The sequence below is a fragment of the Struthio camelus genome, chromosome 28 (genome assembly GCF_040807025.1).
Source record: "Struthio camelus isolate bStrCam1 chromosome 28, bStrCam1.hap1, whole genome shotgun sequence".
Classification (NCBI taxonomy): Eukaryota; Metazoa; Chordata; class Aves; order Struthioniformes; family Struthionidae; genus Struthio; species Struthio camelus.
In genome coordinates this window covers 957,638-980,935 of record NC_090969.1, presented here as the reverse complement: position 1 = coordinate 980,935, position 23,298 = coordinate 957,638, and the positions used below count along the sequence as shown (strand labels likewise).

Here is a 23,298-nt window from a genome sequence, read left to right as displayed (position 1 = left end):
CGTCGGCCCTCAGCGCGGACCCGGGCATCCTGCAGGCCCACGGGTCCCCGCCGCCCTCCCGCCTCCCCCGGCCCCTGCCCCGTCTCCCCCTGCGCGCTGCTGCCACAGCCGGGGTGGGCGCCCGTGTCCTGCCCTGTCCCCCGTCCCCATCCTGTCCCCAATCCCGGCCTTTTAGAAAAGCCACAGGCGGAACAAACAGGGATTCAGGGTCTGGGCTAGCTCAGCAGATTCCCTGTGTCCCAGCACCCGCACCAGCGCCGCTGCCCCCCACCGCAGCGACGGGGTGGCAGCCCCCCGGGGGGGGCCGCAGCAAGGCCAGCGCGACATGCCAGGTCTGTGTTTTATTAGCGGTTTCTCTCCACACACAAGCAGTGACAGGCGAAGACGCAGACCCGGCGAGGGACGCTCCCCGCGGGCGCGCGCGGAAGCCAAGGGCGGACGGGGGCACGCGCGGCCTGGGCAGCCCCGGGCCGGACGGAGCAAAGTGAGGGCAGTTAAAACCAAACTCGGTAAAACCCCACGTGGAAGGAGCTGCCGGGAGAGGGTGACGAAGGTCAGCGGGGCTGGACGACAAAACACGGCCCAGGTGCCGGGCACGGAGGTGGCCAAACCCGGCCCTAGCTCCGGGAGCTGGTCTGTGCCGGCGCCTTCCCAGCCGGGCTCAGGGCCCCGTGGCACCCCAGCCGCGTCGGGGGGCTGCCCAGAGCGACGCGCCAGCCAGGCCAACGCGCCCCAGCGCGGCTGAGGCCGGGAAGCTGCAGGCTCCCCGCAGGGGGAAGGGCTGGGGGCGGAGGGCTCGGCCGCAGAGGGAGCTGAGCTGCCCCGCGGCTGGAGGTTATTGCTGGATGTTGCTGGTGAGAGGATTCCCCCACCCCAGCCTGCCCCCACCAGCCCTGGGGAGAGGACGCAGCGGGGCAGGAGAGGGGGGCAGGGGCAACGGGGCAGGCTGAATCCCCTCCCGCCACCGTCTCAGGGCTTGGGGCCCTCCGGGAGGACCAGGGCTTGCAGGATGTCCGAGAGAGAGACAATCCCCTTGACCACGTCGCTCTCGTCCACCACCACCAGCCGGTGCACCTGGGGGGGACACGGAGGGGATCAGGCTGGCGTGGGGACCCCAGTCCCGCTCTCTCCGAGCCGGCGTGCCGGGCTGCTGGCCCGCCCCGGGGAACGGGTTACCTCAGCCTCCACCAGGCGGTTGATGATGGTTTCCAGCGTCTCGTGCTTGTAGCATTTGAGGACGCCCTCGAAGTAGTGGGAGCGGTGCTGCAGCGCCCGTGTCACCGTCACGTCCAGGTTGTTGTACGTCTTCTCAGCTGCCAGGTTCTGGGGCAGGGAGAGGCGCTGGGGAGGCAGCCGGACCCGAGCACAGCCCGCGCCTGCCCCACCGTCACCCTGCGGCCACCGCGCGACCCCGCTGGAAAGGGGATCCCCTCAGACCGGGCTGTGCCCTCTCCCCGGCTCCACTTCCCCCCCAGTACTTACAATGACATCAAACTTAGAGTAGATATCCACAACCCGCCCTGGGGAGGGAGAGAAAGGGCTGGTGAGAAGTGCCCACGGGGCCTGGCTCCCAGGCTGCTCATCTCTCCGTGCTCCGGGTGGGCCGCGGACCCCAAGACAGTGGTTAGGGGACAGCAGGCACACGCTGTGCCACGCGCCAGGCCCGGTCCTCACCTGAATCATCGACGACAGGCAGAGCAGACACACGGTGCTGCACAAAGATGCCCAAAGCCACGTAGATCGGCGTGCTGGTCCGCACCACCGCGATGTTGCTGTAGGTGCCAATCTGTAGCTCCTCCAAAGTTTTGGCCATAAACTGAGGCTTTGGGACCTCCGTGATCTGCAGGGGACGGGGAGGGGGACAGTGCTGACGCTGGCTCGGCCTGGCACTCCCCGGGCCCCACGGCGCCGCCGGCTCCAGCTGCCCCGGGCTGACGCGGCTCGAGGGAGGCCAGGGGCCCGGTCCTAGGAGTGAAAGTAAAGAGCGATGGGTGCGGAGCGGGGCCTGGCAGGACCCCAGGGCGGAGGAGTCCTAGCGTTGGCACAGGTGGGGCAGCGGAGACGGGCGGCACGGTCCCACAGGCTCAGCCCCCCAGCACCCACGGCAGGGCGACGCACAAAGCGCCGAGGCTGTGCCCACCCCAGCACCCTGGAGACCGCTCTACCTGGCACCGCCCAGGGCTGGCTCGTCTCCTGCTACCGCAGCACGCAGGGGGAGACGGGACTTACAAAGAGCTTGAGGAACTTGAGGATGCGTTTGTGGGTGAGAATGTAGAGCGTGTTGCCCGAGTCAGGGTCGATGACTGGCAAGCGGTGGATCTTATTCCGGATCAGGGATGAGACAGCGTCGAAGAGACTGTGGGACAAAAGGAGGGGATAGAGAGGAATCAGTGCTTGCCAGGGCCCCATCCTTGCACCACGGTGGTGCTGGACAGGTCTGTGCCAGGGAGGATGCAGGGAAGATAAGGGCAGGATGGGGAGACTGCTGCGCCCCGGTGCGAGAGGAGCCCAAGCTGGGCAGGGAGAGAGCAGGGGCCCAGGGGAAGCTCCTAGGCAGCAGCAGCCACAAAACTCTTTTTGCCAAGCAGCATGGGGGCACTGACGCTGCCAGTCATGCTCCCTCCCGCCCAGCAGGACTGCGGGTACCTGGCGTTGGGGGAAATGCAGACCAGCGGCTTGAAGGAGTCTTGTAAGTAGACCTCTGCAGGGAGAGGAGACACTGAGGACGCGAGCAGCACTGTGGGCATGCAGGGTGCAGAGCCGGGGGGCTCCGGGCCAGTCTCGGGGGGTGGGGGGCTGACGATGGTCCCTCTTACCTCTCCACGTCTCTATTTTATGCTCCTCCAGCTCGTAGATCTGCACCTAGGCACGTGTAGAAAAACAGGAGTTAATTGCAGCCATCGCAGGCACGCACGAGGTGGACAGAGACCGGAGCAGAGCCGGGCAGCGAGCCCTATGGGACCCCCACCCCTGCCCCTCTCCTCACCATCGGGGACTTGTAGTAGCGGTGCAGGATGTTGATGAAGTCGGTGATGGTCAGCATCCCTGCGGGGGGGAGCGGGGTGAGCAGCATGGCCCTGCCCGCAGCCCACCTACCCCACGCTGCCCCGCTCGCTCACCCACAAAGCTTTGCTTCTTGCTGTCCCACAGCGGGGCAGCCCGCACGCCATTGGTGACCAGCGCGAAGAAAGCCTTCTTCACCTGCAGCCAGGGATGCAGAAGGACATCAGGAGAGGGACGAGGCGCCCGGCGGGGGAGTGGGGTCCTCGGGACCACCCAGGTCCCTCCACCTGGTGAAGGTGGCAAAGTCTTTGGGGCGGGAGGACGACAGCCCGAGGTCCACCCCGTGGCCCTGGCCCACCTGCAGGGAGGTGTCGAAGACGACCAGCTTGGAGCTGGTGGGGATCAGGTCATAGCAGCAGTGGGACTTCATGAAACAGCTGTAGACGCCGCTGTGGGACTCCTCTGGGGGACAGGTGGCATGAGGGGTCATAGTGTCCCCAATACATGTCATCGGAGAGGAGACGCCCCAAACCCTAAGAGCCCTCAACCTACGGGACACCCCCCAGTCCCTGGGACGCCCAGCCGAGGGCCCCAGGACACCCCAAACCTCTGGACAACCCCAACCATAGGACACCCCAAACCACAATCCTAGGACACCACAAACCCAGGACACCTCAAAGCCTGCTCCAAAGCCTAGACACATCCTGATCTAAGGGGCACCTCCCCAAGCCATTGGACACCCCAAGCCATTGGATATCCACCCTGGGTCCCTGGGACACCCCAAACTGTGGGATACCCCAAACCCCAGGACCTGGGACACCCCATGGACCTGGGACACTCCAAACCATGGGACATCTCCAACTAGGGTCCTAGGACATCCCAAACCCAGGGACGCCCCAACCCCCGGGACCTGGAATACCCCAAACCATGGGACATCTCCAACTTGGGTCCTAGGACATCCCAACCCCCAAGACACCCCAATCCAGGGCCCCAGGACACTCCAGCCCCCCAGGACACCCCAACTCCCAGGACACCCCAACTCAGGACCTCAGGACACCCCAGCCCCCAGGACACCCCAACTCCCAGGACACCCCAACTCAGGACCCCAGGACACCCCAGCCCCCAGGACGCCCCAACTACCAGGACACCCCAACCCCCGGGACACCCCAACTCCCAGGACACCCCAACTCAGGACCCCAGGACACTCCCACCCCCGGGACACCCCAGCCCCCAGGACACCCCAACTACCAGGACACCCCAACCCCCGGGACACCCCAACTCCCAGGACACCCCAACTCAGGACCCCAGGACACCCCAGCCCCCAGGACACCCCCACCCCGGGACACCCCAACCCCCAGGACACCCCAACTCCCAGGACACCCCAACTCCGGACCCCAGGACACCCCCACCCCCGGGACACCCCAGCCCCCAGGACACCCCAACTCCCAGGACACCCCAACTCCGGACCCCAGGACACCCCCACCCCCGGGACACCCCAAACCCGGGTCCCCGGGACGCCCCCAGCCCGGAGAGGCCCCCCCCCCGGCCGCGGGACGCCCCCGGCCTCACCCTCCGGCGCCGCCGGGCCCTGCTCCGCCGGGCTCTCCGCGGCCGGACCGGGACCCTGCGGACAGACACGGGGCAGGTCGGGCCGGAGCGCAGCGGAGCGCGGCCCCGATACCCCCCCCACCTCCACATCCCGCCCCCACCCCCCCGACCCGGTGCCCGGTACGGCGGCCCCCACCTCCATGGCCCCCGGCCCGCCCCGCCGCCGCCGCCGCCCCACTTCCGCCCGGCGCCAGCCCGCCACTTCCGCCAGCACCGGCCACGTGACCGGAAGCGCGCGGCCCGCGTGACCCTCGACCGCGCGGCGACCTTTCACCTCCCGCCGGGTCACCGCCGGGGTTGGGGGGGGGGGAGAACCGGGGGGTCCTGGGGGGGCTATGGGACCCGGGGGAGGGTCCTGCGGGCTTCTAGGGAGGCCACAGAGGGGCCATGGGGGGGTTCTGGGGTCTAGGGAGGGTCCTGGAGGGCTCCTAAGGGGTCCCAGGGGAGCCGGGGGGGGTCTGGGGGCTCTAGGGGGGGTCACAAGGGAGTTATGGGGGGTCTAGGGGGATCCTGGAGGGCAAAGGGGGTCTTGGGGTCCTGGAGGGCTCCTAAGGGGTCCCAGGGGAGCCAGGGGGGGTCTGGGGGGGGCTCTAGGGGGTCACAGGGGAGCCAGGGGGAGTCTAGGGGGATCCTGGGGGGCAAAGGGGTCTTGGGGTCTTGGAGGGCTCCTAAGGGGTCCCAGGGGAGCCGGGAGGGGTCTGGGGGGGCTCTAGGGGGTCACAGGGGAGCCATGGGGGGTCGAGGGGGATCCTGGGGGGCCACGGAGGGCATGGGGGGGTCTTGGGGTCCTAGGGAGCTCCTACGGGGCCATAGGGGAGCCAAGGGGGGTCTGGGGGGATCCTGAGGGGCCACGGGGGGGTTTGGGGTCTAGGGAGGGTCCTGGGGAGCTCCTAGGGAACCACAGGGGAGCCAGGGGGGTCTGGAGGGGTTCTGGGGGGCCCCAGGGGGGGCAAGGGGGGTCCTGGAGGGCTCCTAGGGGGTCATGGGGAGCCAGGGGGGCTCTAGGGGGTCACAGGGGAGCCATGGGGGGTCTAGGGGGATCCTGGGAGGCAAGGGGGGGCAAAGGGAGTCTTGGGGTCCTAGGGGGCTCCTACGGGGCCACAGGGGAGCCAAGGGGGGTCAGGAGCGTCCTGGGGGGGGGCCACAGGGGAGCCATGGGGGGTCCTGGAATCCAGGAGGGTCCTGAGGGGCTCCTAGGGGGCCACAGGGGGGTTCTGGGGTCCCCCAGGGGTGTCTGGGGGGGCTATGGGGTCTGGGGGGACACCCAGGTCTGTCTAGGGGAGCTCCTTGGGGGCAACAGGGTCCTGGAGGAGGTCTGGGAGGTGCAGGGGAGGCATCTAGGGTGTCTCAGGGGGCTCCTAGGGGGCCACGGGGCTGTGGAAGAGGCATAGGGGGGCACCTAGAGGTGTCTGGGGGGGCTATAGGGGCACCCAAGGGTGCTCTGGGGCCTGAGGGGGCATGGGGAGCACCTAGGGTCCCTTAGGGGGATGAGGGGGACAATACAGGGAGCCTCAGCCTGGGGGGACACATAAGGGTCCCCCAGACTTGGGGGGGACGCTCAGGGGTCCCCAGCAGGACTTCAGTCCCTGCCCCCAGCCCCAGGGGACGGTACCCGCCCCCCCAAGGCTGCGTCACCCCGTGCCAAGGGGGTCTGGGGTGGCCCTGGGTGCCGTGGAGCTGGGGCAGCTCCTCGGGTAACGCAGTGGGGCCCTTTGGTTTAAGCTTTATTAAACAAAAAAAACCAAAAACCCAGAACACTGAACAGTTACTGGGGACTGTCAAAGGGAAAACGTCCGCGAGCCGGGGTGCTGCAGGCAGCCGTCCCAGCCCAGCTCGCCACCGACACCGCCAGCCGCGAGGTGCGGCCCCCTCCCCAGCCCGAGGGCTTGGAGCCGCTGTCTCCCTTTACACCTTCCCAGCGGGGAGAGACGCGAGCGAGCGGAGAGTCAGACTGGCTTCTCACGCGCTTTATTTTAAAATAACATCCAGTGGTTTCGGTATTGGTAAAAACGGGTTTTCTACACGCCCCCGGGCTATTTACAGCTCTGAAAGTTAAAGTTTTTCGTATATTTTTTTTTTTAAAACTTTCTCATCCCCCACCCCCAAATTTTTTTTTTTTTTTTAAACATTTTTACCTTAAACCTTTTTGCAGCTTTGACGAGTTTGCGGAAGCAGCTTTCAAGAACGCCCCGGCCCTGGGGTGCCCGGACCCGCCGACGCCGGGCAAACCCGCCGGCCCCACCTCGACGCTCGCCTCAGCTCCTCCCGCCAGCCCCGGCGGCGACGGGAAACGGGCGCGAGGGTCCCCCCCCGCGCCGTGCGTTTGTGCGTTAAAGAGATCCCGGCTCCCCCCCAACCCCGGAGCCGTGTGGCCACCCCCCCCTCGCCCCGTCGGCGTCCCCGCAGGGCCGCCGCGGCCGGCATGGTGGGGGGGACCCGGTGCGTAATGCCCACTCGCTGCTTCGCTCTCCGAGGCCGCCCCTGCCTGGCAGGAGGCTCCCAGCCACCCCTCGGAGATTGGGTTTTAAAAATGCCACAGCCCCCCCCCTTGCCCCCGCACCCCGAATCTCAGCCCAGCAGAGCACAAAGAGCCCCCCTCCCCCCCCAGTCTAGTATATACAATATAAGGTATAAATAGATAAATAACCTCCCCCCCCCACCCCGTGCCGACATCGGACGCGCGCAGCCTCCGGCAGCCCGGAGCAGCGGGCGCTGGAGACGAGTGGGGCGGCCCCCGTGCGGTGAGGCCCTGGCCCCACGCGGCTGTGCCTGCCCCCCGGCTCGGGGTCTGGGGGGGCTGGGGAGCGGGTCCCATGTGCCCCCTGGCCCCCCCCTCCCCGAACCTTGGCACGTCGCGCAGCCGGGGCCTCCCTGGGCTGAGCCGCTGCCCGGGGCAGGGGACGAGGGCAAGGGGTTCCCCCGCGTCCCCTTCCCTGGGGACCCCCGCCAGGGGCTTTCTGCAGCCACATCCACGGGAGGGGACAGGGGACGAGAGATGCTGCGTCCCCCGGGGCAGCCCGAGGAAGAGGGAAAGGGCCCTTGGGGACGGCTCCCGCGAGAGGCTCTGCCGCGGCCCAGGGCCGGGTGGGTGCAGGGCTCACATTTAAAAACAACAACAACAACAACAACAACAAAAAATCTAACACTTAAAATGAGGTAGGTTTGGGTGCAGAAGCTCCTTGTGTCTTGTCGGGGGCCCTTGCCGCACGCGCCTCCTCCCAGCTCCGCTCCGCAGGCCGCGCCGCCTCCACGCGCTCCCGGGGCTCTCGTCGACACGCACAAACAAAAAGAGATCAAAGGAACCGAGCGAGCTCTGGCCGCCGCGCGGGCGCGGACGGGGCAGAGCCCGGATTGTCGAGCTCAAGGAGTCTGTGTTACCTTGGTAATTAGCGAGCAAATATTATTAGTTTTCGTTTCTAAAAATCCAGGCCGGCTCCGAACTCGCCCCCCGGCTCTGGCACCGGCTCCGCTGGGGCCGCTCTGCTCCCCCCGGGGCTCCCCCGCCAAGGAGGCGGGTTGGGGGGGGGGTCACGCAGGGCCCCCCCCCCCTCCTCGCAGGACGAAGCAAAGAAAACCCTGAGTTGCCAGTTCGTCCGTCCCGCTCAGGCAGGGCCGAGCGGCTTCGCGGCGGCCGCCCTCCCCGCCGGAGCCTCCGCGCCCCGGCCGCAGCCCTGCCCGGGCACCTCCCGCGGCCCCCGCGGCGCGGCGGAGGGCCGGGAGGGCCCCGGGGAGCCGGTGTCTCTCGGCGAGGTCTCCGAGGCGGGCGCTGCTGCCCCTTCCCCCCCCCAGCCCCTTTTCCCAGTTAGTTCATCCACTTTCGGCAGTTCCAGGCTCCGCAGTGGCAGGGGATCTTGTGCTGATCGTCCTCAAAGTCGAACTGGTAGTCGTAGGTGAGCTGGGGGGGAGCGGGGAGTCACGCACGGCACGGCGCCCGCCCCGCTGCCGCGCAGCCCCCCCACACACACCCCCCGCTGCCCTGAGCCTCCCCCGGAGCCGGTGTCCGCCCCCTCCACTGCCCCGTGCCCCGGCCTGACCTCCTCCCCCTTGGGGATGCGCCGGCTGGAGATGATGATGATCTTGTCCTCCTTGTCGAAGGTCACGACTTCGGCCACGCAGTTCGGGGCGCACGAGTGGTTGATGTACCTGGCGGGGGACAGAGCGTCAGGGCCGAGGCCGGCGCGACCCGGCAAGACGGCGGGGCAGGACACCTGGGTCGCAGCTCCAGCTCAAAGGTGAGGTGGGACAGACAGAGCGAAACGCAGGCGAACAGTCACCCTGCTCCCTCCCAGGGTGCCACCGCGGCTTGGCCCTGCTCTCACCTGGCTGGCCCCCCCGTCAGCGTGGCGTCAATGACGTGCTCGTTGTTGATGCGGAACATGTAGATCCCGCGGTTCTGGGGAGCAAGAGAGAGTCACCAGGTGCCCCAAGCCCCTTGCGTGCCCCCTCACCCTGCCCAAACCCCCGTGCCCCACCTGCTCCTCGTAGATCTTCTCCCGCCGGTTGGCCACCTCGTTACGGATGATGGTGCCGATGTACTCGATGACCATGGTGTGCTTCTCGATGTCCTTGGCCGCGTAGAGCCCCAGGCCCTGGATGCGGGACCGCGCCAGGTACACATTGTTCTTCCACTCCGTCTTCAGGCGCCGGTACTGGGAGGACTTGGAGTGCACGAACTGCTTGCTGTAGGGCGTGTTGGTCTCACCCGTGAATGTGCTCTGGTAGGCCTTGGACATGCTTGTGCTGTTCAGGGTGTGGGGCCTGCCGAGGGGGCCGGGAGGGCGTCAGAGCTGCGGCGGGGCAGAGCATGGGCTCACCTGCCCCCCGATGCCGGCTCTCCCCGGCCCCCAGCTCACCGTTTGTAGTGGGTGAGGATCTTGGGCTCAGAGCGGGCGCAGCCAGTGGGGTTGATCATCAGCGGCAGCTCCATGAGCGGGTGGCGCCCGTAGCGGAACAGGTAGTTCTGGCAGCTCTCGACGCCGGGCAGCTGCCGCGGAGGGAGCGGAGGGGCTGTGGGTCGAGCGGCAGCACCGCGGGCCACCCCGGCCCCAGAGCCGCCAGCCCCTTCCAAAGGGGGCTGGCCCATGGCACGTGCGCCACACATCTGGAGACCCCCCGCACCCAGGCGGGGCCCCGGTACCTACCGACTCGGCGATGCGCAGCACCGCGTGCACCGTGAGGCCAAAGAGCTCCTCGCCCTTCAGGTACTCGGGGAAGAGCCGCAGCATGTCGGCTTCCTTCCTCATCATCGCCACCGGCTCAATGATCCGGTTCCAGACAGCTGCCGAAGAAAGATAGGGTTTAATGCGGGGTCCTGCTGCAGCTGGCCCGTCGGCTCCCCAGCGGGGACCCCGTGCCACAGCTAGAGCCACCCCAGGACCTCAGATCGCCCCTCCTCCCCTTTCTGCTGGAGACCAGCAGCTGCCCAGCCCTGATGCCTGGTGCTGGCTCAGCCTAGCACCAGACAGCAGCAACTTAAGGGGTGGAGGAAGGCAGAGCGTTGGCATCCGCAGAGCTGATCGTGCCTTACCCTGTGGTGAGGAGTCAGAGAAGACCAGGTCCTCCAGGCCTTGCTCGATGACCTGCACGACAAACTCGGGGCGCCCGTTGTTTTCGCAGATGGTGCAGCGGTAGCAGCAGCGGCGGTTGTTGGTCCGCAGGCTCCAGTAGATGCGCGTGGCCTCGTAGCCCACGGGGTAGAGGGCTGTGACGCTGTGGAAGTCGGCCATCTGGTGCGGCAGGAGCTGCCCGATGGCATGGAAGACCAGCCCGCCCACGCGGAACATGTGGAGCCGCTCACCCCGCTGGATGATGCTGGCGATCTGTTTCACCTCGTCCCGCTCGATGTAGACACGCCGGAAGACCGTGAAGCTGCTCAGCTCCTGCTCGCAGGGGCCCTTCAGCTTGTGTAAGGGGCACAGCATGGTCTTGTCCTTAAAGAACATGCACTTGGCGCGGATGGCGCAGGCAAAGTGGTAGACGCTGGGGCACCGGATGCGGTTGCAGCTGTTGGTGGCACCAGTTTTCTGGCACAGGGAGCACTTGGTGAGCAGCCCGCGGTGCAAGGCCACCTCCACATTGATGAGGGCCCCCCCTTGCGTCTCGTACACCTCCGTGGACCACAAGGCGCAGTTCAGGTGGACCCAGAGGTCGAGGTCAAGGTTGAGCAAGCGGGCCGGCCCGTCCGTGGCCCCGTCGCCCTCCTCGTGGCAGAAGCAGCACTTGCGCAGGTCCCGCGGCACCTTCTCAGGACGCAGGGTGGTGCCCAGCTTATCGATGAACTCTGCGATCTCCTTGTCGCCATCCCGCTTGGCCCCCCCCTTCTGGATGGTGACGAGGAAGCGGAGCCGTTTCCACCGCACCCCCTTCCACTTCTTCAGCCGGGGCCGCGCTTCGTCCCCGTCCTCCGGCGGCCGCGAGCGTGGCTTGAAGCGGGGCGGCGAGTGGGCAGCCACAGCCCCGTCCTCCCGGGGGGCTGGCGAGGGGGCCGGCGGCAGTGGGGACAGGGGAGCCGGGGCTGCCTCGTGGGCCGCCTCGGGGTCAGGGACCCGGGCAGCCTCAGCGGGGCTGGACGGGGAAGGGACAGAGGGGGACAGCGGGGGCGAGGGCTCCTGGGGCATGACAGAGAGCTGCCGCACGTCCAGGTTGGAGACGTTGTTGACGTAGCAGTGGTGCAGGGCCTTCTCAGGCGCGGGGCTCTCCTGCGGCGCGGAGGGCATGGGTCAGAGCACATGAGGGACAGGGACCCGCTGCATGTCTTGGGTGGGGGTCCCACGAGGACCCCCCGCACCTCTCCATGAAGCCGCAAGGGAATTGGCCCCATAGGAACCATCCTGCACCACCTTGCAATTGGGGGGGGGGGGGGGGGGATCATGGTCCTACTGGGGCCCCTGTACACCCCTAGCTGGGCATAGCCCCACAGGGACCTTCCTCCCCCACCTCTCCCAAGTTCACAGAGACACCCCTGCACCCTCAGACAGCAGGGGACCTCCTGTGCAGGGACCCCCCACCCCCCCTCCCACAGTCCCAGCCCCACAGGGACCCCTGCACCCACCGACCTGTTTGAGCAGCGTCAGGAGGTCCAGCTCGCCCTTGAGGCTGTAGCCCGGCAACACCGCATCAAACTGCTTCAGCCACTCGGAGCTGCTGTCCGGCACCTTCCCGGCCAGCGCCGCTTTGTCCTTGCTGCCAAGCACCCCTGCGGGAGAGACGGACCGTTACAGAGATGCAAGACACCCGGCATGGGGTGCCCACGGGGCTGAGGGCGACGCACAGGGCGGACGCTCACCAGCCATGTCCGTCTCCACCTTCTTGGCCTCGACCATGGCCCCTCGCATGGGGCTGTCTGGGAACAGCACCTCGTAGGAGCTGGGGATCTTCACGCTCAGCAGTTCGGCCATGGCCACCATCACCCCATTGAGGTTCTGGGTGAGAGGAGGCAGGACTCCGTTAGGGACAGAGACAGGGTCCCCAGGGTAGTAGCTGCGGCTGTGCAGAGACCCCAGTGCCAGGTCCTGCCTCGCACCATCCCCTGACTCACCTTGGCAGCCGCTGCAGACACCGTCAGCATGACGGAGACCTCGCTGCTCTTGGCCTTCTCCCACGGGGTGCCCGGGCCTGCCGCCCCCACCTTCCCGGCGGGTGCTCCAAAGGGCTCCGCGGCCTCGTAGGGCTTTGTGTCAGGGAACACTGGTGCGGGGTGAAAGGGGTCAGAGACGGGCAGCACCGGCCCTGCCAACGGCTGCCCCGGACCCCCGTGGGCTCTGGCATGGAGACCCTGCTGGGAATTCACCGCTTTGCAAGACCAGAGCTTTCTGGTGCAGCGTGAGAGACTAGGACGTGCTGACAAGGATGGAGAGCTGTCAGCACCAACGGGAGACCCCAAGGAACAGCCCAGCCCAGCCCCGACACATGGGGACCCGTGCTGGACTCAGCCGCCCAGCTTGCGCGTCCCACAGACCTCTACGCTCAGTCCGCGTAGCCCTAAGGATCCTCCCCTACTTGATCCTGCAAACACCTCCTGCATGGTCCATACACCCCTTCCTACCTGATCTGCCTGCCCCGCAAACCTCCTGCTGCCCGGTCTCTAACACCCGTGGGTTCCCCCAACCTGGTCCGCAGGCACCGCAGACCCTCCTGCCCCTCCTTGCCCCTGCATGGCCTGTGCACCCCATAGGCCCCCTCCTGCCCAGCCCACGTGCCCCGCAGACGGCCCTTGCCCGGTGTAGCCCACCTGGGATGCTGGCCCGGGGGATGATGGGGATTATGGGCGACAGCACACGCTCCTCCAGCTCCGGCTTGGCCTCACTGAGCAGGGGGAAGCGGAGCAGCTCCTCGCCCAGCACGCTCTCCGGCGACGAGGCGGGCACGATGCTGTCGGGCGAGTCGCTCTCGTCGTCGCTCTCCATCCTGCGGGGAGGAAGGGAGGGAGGAGAGGAACCGTCACGGCCCCGTCCGCGCTCACCCACGGGCCGGGAGGGTGCTGCGGCCAGGGGCTCACCTGACGTCCTCGGTCTGGTTGTGCGGAGGGGTGGGCAGAGCCGCCAGCAGGTCCAAGCTCTTCACCTCCACGGCTGGGGCATCTGCACGGGGAAAGGCCGGGCGTCACGGAGAGCTAGGCAGCACCGCGGGCACCCGCGCCGCCACCGGACCGCACTCACCTTTGTGGCCGTGGGGCTCGCGGGCCGGGTCGGCGTCCTTGGGCTGCTCGGCCAGCTCCTCGGGCGCCGTGACGCCGTTCACCATCTTCTGCTGCACGGAGGGGGGCGGCGTGGGGGGCAGCGAGGAGGGCGGCGTGGGCGGGTTGCTGAGGTTGTTCTGCGGGGGGACATGGTGGGGTGAGTGCGGGCGGCCGCAGGGACATCCCTGTCCCGGGGGGGGGGGGGGGGGAACGAGGGCACAGCCCCCGCCTCACCTTGGTGAGCAGCTGGGAGTAGTAGTCAGGCACGCTGTCGAGCACAGCGCTGCCGAAGGCGCCCCGCAGCTGGCTCTTCCCGTTGATGGGGCTGCTGCCGAAGGGCGCGAAGAGGCTGAAGTTGGCCGTGATGGTCGGCTCTGCGAGGGGCAGCAGGGACAGCTCCTGGGGACAGAGCGGTGAGCAGGGCACAGGGACGCTGGCCGCCCCACACCGCCCGGCCGTGCTCCCGGACTTACCTGCTTCAGCTGCTTCATCAGGGCCTCGCTGGACTTGAGCCCGTCGTCCTTGCGCAGCTTCTTGCGGGAGGCCGGGACCCGCTCGCTGCCCTTCTGCACCCGCTTGGGCTTGGCGGCCACCGGCTTCTTAGCGATGGAGGGGTCCTGGGGGGACAGAGAGCAGAGGAACAGCAATGCCGGGCATGGCCCTGGGTCCGCCCCCACCGCGTGCTGCGGCGCCCCACTCACCTCCCGGCCCGGCGGCACCGGCTGCGGCGCGGCAGCCCGGCCGTCCGCGTGCCCGTTGAGCTCGCCGGGACACTGCGCCGAGAGCTGCACGTTCTTGGCTCGCAGAAGCTTTTGCAGCAGGAGGTGCCCGGCCTCGGAGCGGGCGCCCGGCCCCAGTGGGCTGCCGGCCTGGGTGCCCGCTGGGTCCCCGTTGGCCTCCCGCTTTACCGGTTCCTCGGGGTCCAGCTCGCACTGCGCTGCTGCCGCCTCCTCCTTAGGCTCCTGCTTGATGGACACCTGGGGGGGCTCGCCTGCCGCAGGGATCCCCTCCACCGCCACCCCGGCCTGCCCGTTGACGTGGGTCTCAGCCGGGTCGGCGCCGGGTGCCGCCGGCTCAGAGTCCCAGGCGCTCTGGACCAGCGGCAGCCCCTGCTCCGGCGGCGGCGCTGTGGGGCTGGGGGCCGAGACCCCTGGGGTCGTCGTCTTTGGCTCTTGGGGGCTCTGCTCGGGGCTGGGCAGGGGCTGGGGCACGCAGCCCGGAGCGGCTGCGCCCAGGGGCGAGGGGGCCCCGGGGACTGGTGGCGTGGGGAGCCGCACCAGGCCGGGCTGGGGGCCGCGGCCGGTCAGGGCTGCCTGCACCAGCTCAGCCAGGGGCTGCTGCGGGGGCCCACCGGGTGCCTGCCCTGGCAGTGCCCGCCCGCCGGCACCCTGCTCCGCGGTGAAGCCGGCCTGCGCCTCCACCGGGGCGGCCGGCCGCACCTGGAAGAGCGGCCGCGGGGGCTGGCGCGCCGCGGGGGCCCCCTGGTCTGGCACCGCCGGGGCCTGCCCGGGGAAGGGGCCGGGCTGCCGGAGCGCCTGGCTCTGCTGCAGCAGGCTCTGCTGGTGCCGCTGCACCAGGAGGGCCTGGAGCTGCTGCTGCTGCTGGGGCGTGAGGTGCCGCAGCTGCGGGTTTTTGGCCAGGACGCCTTGGAGCTGTGCCCGGATCTGGCCCATCACCGGTGCCGGCACCTGGCCCAGGAGGCCCTGGGGGAGTACAGCGCCAGGCTGCGGCGCTGGCCCCACTTTGTGCTGCCCGGGGCTCTGGAGCCGCGGGGGCTGCGGCTGGCTCCCGGCGCCCTGCAGCACACCCACCGGCCCCTTGCCCGGCTGCTCGGGGCCGGCCGGCTGCCCCAGGGGCCGCGGCATCGGCTGCAGTGCCACGCCCTGTGCCTGGCCGGTCCCGCAGCCCGGCTCTGCAGTGCCCGCCGGAAGCGTGGCAGGACCGACAGCATCCCCGTGCTGTTGGGACAGCTCCGGCCTCGCGGTCCCCGTGACCGGGCTCTGCAGCGGCTGGTGGAGCAGGGCACCCGGCTGGGCCGGGGGCACCCGCAGCGCCTGCTGCGAGCCCAGGACACCCGGCTGCGGGGAGGCCAAGAGGAGCTGCTGGCCCTGCCCTGGCTCAGCCTGATGCTTCGGCGCTGGTGGGAGGCCCAGCTGGGCCGGGGGCTCGGGGCCACTGAGTCCCGGGGCACTGAGGGCTCCTTGCTGCTCCTGGAGGCCCCCGTGCAGCTGCCCCCCGCTCTCGGTGCCCTCAGCAGGCAGGGCGCTGCCGTCCGTCCCTCCCGGCTGGTCCTTGGCAGCCAGGACCGCCGAGGCCGGCTGCATTCCCTGACTCAGGTGCAGCACAGAGGGGGCCTGGCCCAGAGCCCCGTGCTGCGGAAAGTGCTGGATCTGGGGCTGCCCCTGGCCCAGCCCCAGGAGGCCTGGCTGGGCGGCCGCGTGCTGTGCTACAGAGTTTGGCTGCTGCGGGGTCAGCAGCGCCCGCGACTGCCCCAGCTGCTGGGACAGCACGAGCCGGTGCCCCATCATCCCCGGAGTCTGTGGCACCAGCTGGGGCGAGCCCAGCACCCGCTGCTGGTGGGGAGCCAGAAGCACCTGCCGCTGGGGCGCCGGGTGGCCCAACATGCCCTGGTGCTGCAGCACCGGCGCCTGCGCGTGGCCCAGCAAGCCAGGCTGCTGCTGGGGTGAGAGTTGCTGCACCAAGATGCCCTGCTGGCTGCCCATCAGCCCTGGCTGCTTCGGCACCATGGGCTGCCCCACGGTGCCCTGCTGTGGGGTGGCTGCTGGTGGCGGCGGCGGCTGCTGCTGCCCCAGCAAGCTGGCTTGACCCACGAGGCCGGCCTGCTGCATTGAGGCCTGTGCCATGACGCCCGGCTGCTGCATCGACGTCTGTCCCATGACGCCCTGTGGCTGCATTGAGGCCTGTGCCATGACGCCCGGCTGCTGCATCGACGACTGTCCCATGACGCCCTGTGGCTGCATCGAGGCCTGTCCCATGACTCCTGGCTGCTGCATCGACGTCTGTCCCATGACGCCCTGTGGCTGCATCGACGTCTGTCCCATGACACCTGGCTGCTGCATCGAAGCCTGTCCCATGACGCCCTGTGGCTGCATCGAAGCCTGTCCCATGACGCCCTGTGGCTGCTGCATCGAAGCCTGTCCCATGACGCCCTGTGGCTGCTGCATCGAAGCCTGTCCCATTACACCCGGCTGCTGCATTGGCGATTGTCCCATGACGCCTGGTTGCTGCATCGACGCCTGTCCCATGACGCCCGGCTGCTGCATTGACGCCTGTCCCATGACGCCCGGCTGCTGCTGCAGAGACACCTGCCCCAGCATGTTCTGCTGCTGCTGCAACTTCTGGGCCAGCTGCATCCTTTGGAGTTGTCTTTCCTGCATCAGGCGGCTGTCGGCACCCAGCCCGCGGAGTGCAGGGTTCCCAGGGAAAAAGGTGTTGGAGGTGCCGGGGACTGGGGCATTCCCCACAGCCTGCTGGCCCATGAAGGACAGGCCCTGCTGCACAGCCATGGACACGCCACCCTGGGGCAGGCGCAGGCCCCCAGGCTGCCCTGGCTGCTGGCCGAGACCTTGCACGGCCCCCGCCGGCTGCGAGAGTGGCTGCTGGACGCCGTGCGCCGAGAGGAGCTGCCCGGGAAGCTTGGACATGAGGCGGGGGCTCTGCGAGGGGCTCAGGGCCATGACGGCCGAGGCCTGGTGCTGGTGCTGCTGCTGCTTGTTGCGGTACTCAGCCATGAGGTTGGTGTGCTCTTTCTGCTGCTTCCGCACCTGCCGGACACGGTGGGGCGTCAGCTCTGGCAGCAGCCCGCGAGGCACGGGGCCACCCGCGCAGGCACACGCGCAAAGCCCTACCTGATCCAGCTGCTTCTGGATTTTGCTCTGCTGCTCCGTCACCAGCTTCAGCTTCTCCGCATCAGCCTCAGGGAACTCGCGCCCGGCCTTCTTGGCAGTGCGCTGCTTGGCGCAGAGGGCTTTGCGCGACTTGCGGTGCGCCCCAATCTGCTCCTCCAGCACCTTCAGCTGCATCTGCAGCAGCTGCTGGGTGTGGAAGAGCCACTCCTCGTACTGCCGCTGATCAGCCTCATCTGCGGGACAGCAGAGTGGGCTCAGCTCAGTGGGGGCCCCCTCCCATAGGGCCCAGCCCGTGCCACCCCCTACACTGCTGTCGTGATACTCACTGATGACGCCCTGCGCGAAGGTGGGTGGGTTTGGGCGAGCCTGAGTCGGGTCGGTGCTGCTCCGTTCCTGGCGCAGAGGGAAGCACCGGTGACACATGCCGTGCCATGCCCTGTCCCCAGCGCTCTCCTCTCCCCCTTCCACCACCCCAGAGCACCACAGACCCACTGGTCAGAGCAGCTCCTGCCCTGACAGGGTGCTGAGGACCAAGCCAGGCAGCTCCATGGGGCCCCCCCCATCTCCTCTGCGCCCCGCGAGACCACGCTCACCTGCCCGCCTCCTGCCATCATATGGTTCTGCATCTCAGAGACGGCCGGGGCTCCCGAAAGCCGCTGGGCCAGCAGGGAAACCTGTTGTCTTTGGGGTCAACACAGAGACAAGAGATGAGCTGGGGTCGGGGTGCCCTGCCTGCCCCAGACCATGCCTGCTGCCCGCTGTGCCCCTTACCTGTTCATACCCGGGGCCACGCCAATGCTGCCCTGAGCCATCACCTTCTTGATGCCCTTCAGCGCCACCATCTTCGCCTTGGCAATAGGGTCCATGATGTCCTCAGCGGCAAACTTATCCAGGTCTGCAAGGAGAGAGTCACTCCGGGGTTAATCCCCATCCACACTGGGGACGCTGCAGCCCAGCAACATGCCCAGTCACCCGGGCCGGGCTCCAGCCCCACGGCCCCAACCCAAGAGCAGCCTGAACAGCCCTACGCCCCGGCCCGGCCCCCAAGACAACTGCTCGAGCCCCTTGCTTCTCCCCAGGACATCTCCCTGTTGCAGCCAGGGCTGGCTTTGAAGTGCCAGCCCAGGCAGCGCTGTGCGCCCAGCCCCTACCTGTGTCCGGGAAGAAGCTGTTGGCCAGCTGCTGCTGCATGACGAGCTGGGGCGGCTTCAGGCCCAGGGCGGGTGGCTGCACCCCGGCCATCGGCTTCTGCACCAGCACCTGCTGCTGGCCCTGCTGCTGCGGCAAGGCCACCTGCACGCTGTGGGGAGCTGCCAGGACGTGGGGCTGTGCCGGGGCCATGCCCATGTGCCCGGCCAGTGCCGGGCCCTGCTGTGGCACTCCGAGCCGCGACTGCTGCGGCTGCATCAGCTGCTGCCGGGCCATCAGCCCCAGCTGGAGGGGTGGCTGGGGGGTGCCCAGGCGGGGAGCCGTCCCCTCAGGGGGCTGACCGGGTGCTGTGGCATGTAGCATGGGGTGCCCCGGGGCTGGGAGGTGCGGCGGGGCACCCCGAGGCAGGTGGGCTGACATCTGCTGCTTCTTCTGCAGCTCCTTCTTCTCGTGCTCCAGCAGGTCCTCGATGAGCAGGGGCAGCTCGCTAGCCACCAGCGAGCTCTCCATCTTGTCCAAGTCGTCGGCTGGTGAGTGCCGAGCGCTGCCCAAGCCCAGAGAGCCTCCGTCCAGCTCAAACTTCTCCAGCAAGGGGCTGCTCTGGCTGCCCAACTGGGCTGGGGCCAGCCCGCGGCCGGGGCCAGCGTAGGGGTCCTTGTCCAGCACAGGGACGCCGGCAGGGCCGCTGTTTGGGAAGTGAGTCAAGCCAAGGCGAGCTGGGCCAGCCCCAGGGCTCAGGAGGGTCTGGCCTGATTTCAGGGTCAGCCCGAGGGAGACAGAGATTTTATCTGTGCCCTGCAGGGCCTCCGACTTGATGGGGACTGGGAGCCGCTCAGGGCCGCCGGCAGTGAACTGGCAGGGAGACGTCTTCAGGCAACCGTCCTCCAGCTTGGGCTTGACATCGGCAGGCAGTGCACCCGCCTTCACCTCCAGGCCCTGCGTCTTGAAGGTCGGGTCAGGGGCCAGCGCGGTGCCTGGTGGGACAGGAGCAGGCGTCAAGCCCACCCCCACCACCAGCCCTTCCTTGGGTGCTTCTCGATCCTCCGCAGCTGGGGCCATGTCCTTGCTGTCCCCGGGGTCAGGGAGCTTCAAGCTGGGTACCGATGGCTCTGTCTTGAGCTGGGCCTCACGCTCGGCCTTCTCGTTAGCCGACTCAACCAGGCGGAGGTGCTCGTTGAAGATGTCCTTCTTGTCACCGGTGTCCAGCTCAGGGTCCGTGTAGGCCAGCAGGTCGAACTCGTCGCCGTTCAACAGGTCGTCAAGGTGGGGGTCTGCCGTCTCCAGGCTGTCCAGGTTGTCCAGGTCGTCGTCCCCTTTAGCCACGTCGGGGTCCAGGCTCAGGTTGGCCAAATCGTCATCGTCTTCCAGGTCCTTGTGAGAGCCGAAGTCGTCATCCAAATCAGGCTCTACTGGGACCTCGCAGGGCAGCCGCCCTCCTTCCAGGCTCAGATGGCTCTTGCCCGGAGCCGGAGCTGGCGCAGGGTCTGGCGCAGGGCTGTCCTTGGGGCCCTCGGGGCGGAGGGCAGTGCTGGAGGCCAGAGGGCGCGGGGGAACATGCTGCAGCTCCAGGCTGGGCGTGGGGGTGGCCGCCTTGGCATGAGGCTGGTGGTGGCTGTTGCTCATCTCAGCACCTTGAGGGGAGGCAGGCGGCAGAGCCACTGGCATCTTCGGGGGCTGCAGCGCTGGGGCGGGGAGCGCTTGGATGGGCATGACAGGGGCACAAAGGCCCTGCGGGGCGCCCTCGTCCCCCGGCAGGAAAAAACGGGGCCGGGGTGCCTGGGGGGCGAAGGGGGAGCCCATGACACCCCCGGGCCCTTTCTGCACGTTGTGCCGCAGTTCGATGAAGGGGGCACCCAGGGTGCTGGGCGAGGCGGGCACCGGCTCAGCGGGTGCCGGCAGACGGGCACCCAAGCCACCCACGGGTGTGCTGGCAGCTGGTGGAGCGAAGCGGGAGGCGACGGGGAGCCGCAGGGCCACGGCTGCCTGCTGCTGCTGCTGCTGCCAGAGATGCTGCTGCGGAGACGGCGCCTGGAAGACGCCACGGGGGTAGAAGGCCTGAGGGGGCCCTACCGCCGTCCTGCAAGATACCGTGGCATCAGGACCAGCTCAGCACTGCCCACGGCCCCCACCCACGCAAGGTCCCGCTCCGCGGAGCCACCACCACTTTGCCGACACGTGTTGGACACCCCAGGGTGTCCCAAACCACTCTGAGCATCCAGAGAAACCGCAGCCACCCTCACCCCTCCAGGAGCAAGCCCCGCAAGCAGGAGCTGGGGGGGACCTGACTGCCCCCAGGCAGAGGGCTCAGCCTCCATTGCAGGGAGGCCCCACTTGTCTCTAACCACCCCCGAGCAGGATGAGCGCAGCCCCGTCGCTGGGGCCGTTTGGATCCCTCTAGGCACTCACCTCCCATTGATGTCGATGGCAGCCGGTGTGGCGGCCGGCGGGGGCCGGGAGAGCCGCTCATCCTGCGCAAACGCTGCCTGCACCATGACAGAGCCGGGCAACTTCCCCCCGCCGGCTGCGGTGGCCAGCGTCCCAAGGAGGCCCTTGTCCTGGGAAGGGAGGTAAGGGCACGGTCTTACCCTGGCCATCCCTCCCAGCAAGCCCCAGCTCCCAGATGAGGCTGTCTCGTCTTTCCCATCCCTCCCCACGCGACCTGCAGCCCCCGTACCTGTGCTGGCTGGTACGGCACCATGCCGCGGTTCAGCTCAAAGCTCTGGCTACCGGCCTCGGGGGCCCAGCCCGCCGGCGACGACGTGGCGGCTGCGGCAGCGCTTTCCTTCTCCTGCCGCAGGCTGTTGCGCTGGATCTGCTGGCGGATGAGCAGCTCGCGGAGCCGCTGGCGCTGGGGAGAAGCCAAGTGTTAGGGCATGGGGCAGATCCCACCCAGGCATGGCGACGCAGGCAGGGCGAGCCACGTGGGGCAGGGAGACATAGCAGCTCATCCCAGTTGGTGCCTGGGACCTCACACTACCCACAGAGACAGATGCCTCGAGCATCCACCTTTTTTAGCTACACCAGTCTATTCACCCTACCAAAATACCTGGACCCTCTGCATAACTTCTAGGGAAGGCGCAACAAGCCCAGAGCCAGACCCCTAGGTCCCATCGCAATAGAGGCTCCCAGTTCACCCTCGCATCCCATCCCAATCCCGAACGGACGTGACCCGAGGTGACCGCACGCGAGCCCTCACCTGCCTCTGCTTCTCCAGCTCTGACTGGCTCATGGTGCTGAGGGCTCCATCCTGGCCGCTCGGCAGCTCGGCCAGGTCTCGGTTTGGGGGTGCCGAGAGCCCGGCAGCCGCCTCCTCCCTCTTGTCAGCCGGCGGCCCCAGCGCAGCTCGGGGCAGGTAGGCAACAGAGGCATCCTGCTGCTGCGGAGCAGCTGGGGGCTGCTGGGGCAGCACCGAGGGGGGCCGGAGGGGCGAGAGGCTGTAGGTCTCAGCAGCCGCCGTGCTTGGCCCCAGAGGGCTGCCGGCCTGGTGGAAGCCAGGGGACGAGGCATAGGCCGAGCTCTGGGGCTTGCCAGGGACGTAATGGCTGTTCATCCCGTGGGGCTGGTGGGATGGGGAGCCCTTGAGTGGCTCCGAGATGGCCGGCGGGAAGGTGAAGCGCATCGGGGGCTGGCCACCGGGGAAGACGCTGGCGCCGGGGGAGCGGGCAAAGGGGGGCTGCTGCCCGCTCGGCACCTTGGCGTGGGGCTCGCCTGCTGGGGTGCCCCCAAAGCCCCCACCAGCTGCCGGGCTGTGCGAGAGTGGCACCGCCTTGAACCCTGGCTCCGGCATCTGGGGTCGGGGAGGCTTGTGCAGGGGGGTGAAGGGGTCCCGAGACTGGGGCCGGGAGGGTGGCTGCGAGTAGGGGTCAGGGGACTGGAAGCGAGGGGTGACGGGCGACTGGCAGAAGGCCTCGTTGGAGAGCGGCCGGGGGGTGAGGGGGGACTGGGAGCTGGACTGGGACTGGGGGCTGGCAGGGACGCGGGAGAAGGGCTCCGAGGGCAGGGAGCGCGGTGGGAGGGCGCAGCAGCCCTCGGGGGGCTGCGGCCGGGGCGTCAGTGGGGGCTGTGAGTAGGGGTCTGAGTAGGGCGACTGGCGGTAGAGGTCGGGGTGGCTGGGGGGTGAGGGGGCGAGGGAATGGGGGTCGGGGGGACGGTGCCCCAGCCCTGGGCTCTGTGGTTCTACCTGAGAGACCCGCGGGGTCAGGGGGGCTTTGAAGACATCGGCTGCTTTCATCTCTGCAGCAGAGAGGTGGGGGCCACCTGGGGAGTCGCCATAGCCCATGGCAGGCGTGTACCCTGGCGAGCAGACCCCCAGGGTCCCCCCTTCCTCTTTCTTCACCTCCAGGCCCTTCTTCTGCTCCCCAAAGGGCAGGGGCGAGAGCAGGGCCTCGGGGGGCCGGGCCCCAGGGCTCCCCGGCACTGAGAGGTTGTCCAAGGAGGGGCAGCGGGGCTTCAGGAAGGGGTCGGGGGTACCAGGCTGGTGCCGGGGGGTGCCGGGTGGCGTGGGGTGGAAATCGGGGGGCTGGGAGCCAGGGACCGCGCGGGGGCCAGGCAGGGGCTGGGGCTGGCTGGGGAAGGGCTGGAAGGCAGCGCCTGCCGTGGGGCTCTGGCCTAAGGGCGAAGGGAAGCGTGGCTCCAGTGCATAGGCGGGCGCCGCGCTGTAGGGATCGTGCGAAGGCACTTGGGCGGGGGACTGGGGCGGGAGCTTGAGGAAGAGCTCGCTGGGTGACTCCGGCCCCCCTCCGGCGCCTGCCGGGGGCTTCAAGAAGCCCTCGTCCGCGGCAGGGGGGCTGCCGATATAGACGGGCTGTGCCCCCGGCGGCACTGGGATCCGCAGGTGCAGCGAGGGCCTCTCGGGTTTGCGCAGTCCCTCCCCTTTGGTCTGCTTGTTGATCTGGCTTTCAGCCTGCTGCAGAGAGAGCCAGGGCATCAGGGCCACAGGGGACTACGGAAACCCAAGCGTTCCTTCCCTGTGGGCTTGGGAAAGGCTTAATG

The 23,298-nt window shown here is 68.6% G+C and overlaps 2 protein-coding genes across 4 annotated transcripts in view; both read right to left on the bottom strand.

Moving 5' to 3' along the window:
- Positions 1 to 328: 328 nt before the first annotated feature.
- PRKAG1 (protein kinase AMP-activated non-catalytic subunit gamma 1) lies at positions 329 to 4,826 on the bottom strand. 2 transcript variants are annotated; one of them, XR_011136560.1, is made up of 12 exons: positions 4,748 to 4,812; positions 4,573 to 4,627; positions 3,362 to 3,465; positions 3,120 to 3,201; positions 2,987 to 3,045; positions 2,817 to 2,862; positions 2,647 to 2,701; positions 2,230 to 2,356; positions 1,675 to 1,965; positions 1,483 to 1,520; positions 1,177 to 1,323; positions 329 to 1,074 (listed from the first exon to the last, which is right to left on the bottom strand). XR_011136560.1 is itself a non-coding variant. In XM_068921494.1 (12 exons), the coding sequence occupies exons 1-12, from the start codon at positions 4,751 to 4,753 to the stop codon at positions 970 to 972; spliced, it is 990 nt and encodes a 329-aa protein (XP_068777595.1). In that variant the 5' UTR covers positions 4,754 to 4,826; the 3' UTR covers positions 329 to 969. The 2 variants fall into 2 exon arrangements, 1 of the variants encoding a protein (XP_068777595.1); XM_068921494.1 differs by having other exon boundaries at positions 1,675 to 1,840; positions 4,748 to 4,826.
- Positions 4,827 to 6,703: 1,877 nt separating this feature from the next.
- Positions 6,704 to 23,298, bottom strand: part of KMT2D (lysine methyltransferase 2D) — a 31,136-nt gene continuing 14,541 nt past the window's right edge. For both annotated transcript variants that reach the window (XM_068921478.1, XM_068921479.1), the window contains exons 33-56: positions 21,503 to 23,212; positions 20,981 to 21,154; positions 20,713 to 20,861; positions 18,309 to 20,383; positions 17,929 to 18,052; positions 17,751 to 17,838; positions 17,484 to 17,550; positions 17,158 to 17,390; positions 13,990 to 17,073; positions 13,762 to 13,905; positions 13,523 to 13,687; positions 13,269 to 13,425; positions 13,109 to 13,190; positions 12,842 to 13,017; positions 12,149 to 12,297; positions 11,897 to 12,032; positions 11,667 to 11,806; positions 10,139 to 11,309; positions 9,753 to 9,889; positions 9,465 to 9,595; positions 9,084 to 9,369; positions 8,931 to 9,004; positions 8,646 to 8,754; positions 6,704 to 8,506 (exon numbers count right to left, since the gene is read on the bottom strand). In XM_068921478.1, the coding sequence (XP_068777579.1) occupies positions 8,414 to 8,506; positions 8,646 to 8,754; positions 8,931 to 9,004; positions 9,084 to 9,369; positions 9,465 to 9,595; positions 9,753 to 9,889; positions 10,139 to 11,309; positions 11,667 to 11,806; positions 11,897 to 12,032; positions 12,149 to 12,297; positions 12,842 to 13,017; positions 13,109 to 13,190; positions 13,269 to 13,425; positions 13,523 to 13,687; positions 13,762 to 13,905; positions 13,990 to 17,073; positions 17,158 to 17,390; positions 17,484 to 17,550; positions 17,751 to 17,838; positions 17,929 to 18,052; positions 18,309 to 20,383; positions 20,713 to 20,861; positions 20,981 to 21,154; positions 21,503 to 23,212 (10,854 nt within the window). In that variant the 3' untranslated portion in view covers positions 6,704 to 8,413. The remainder of the gene's footprint in view (positions 8,507 to 8,645; positions 8,755 to 8,930; positions 9,005 to 9,083; positions 9,370 to 9,464; positions 9,596 to 9,752; positions 9,890 to 10,138; positions 11,310 to 11,666; positions 11,807 to 11,896; positions 12,033 to 12,148; positions 12,298 to 12,841; positions 13,018 to 13,108; positions 13,191 to 13,268; positions 13,426 to 13,522; positions 13,688 to 13,761; positions 13,906 to 13,989; positions 17,074 to 17,157; positions 17,391 to 17,483; positions 17,551 to 17,750; positions 17,839 to 17,928; positions 18,053 to 18,308; positions 20,384 to 20,712; positions 20,862 to 20,980; positions 21,155 to 21,502; positions 23,213 to 23,298) is intronic.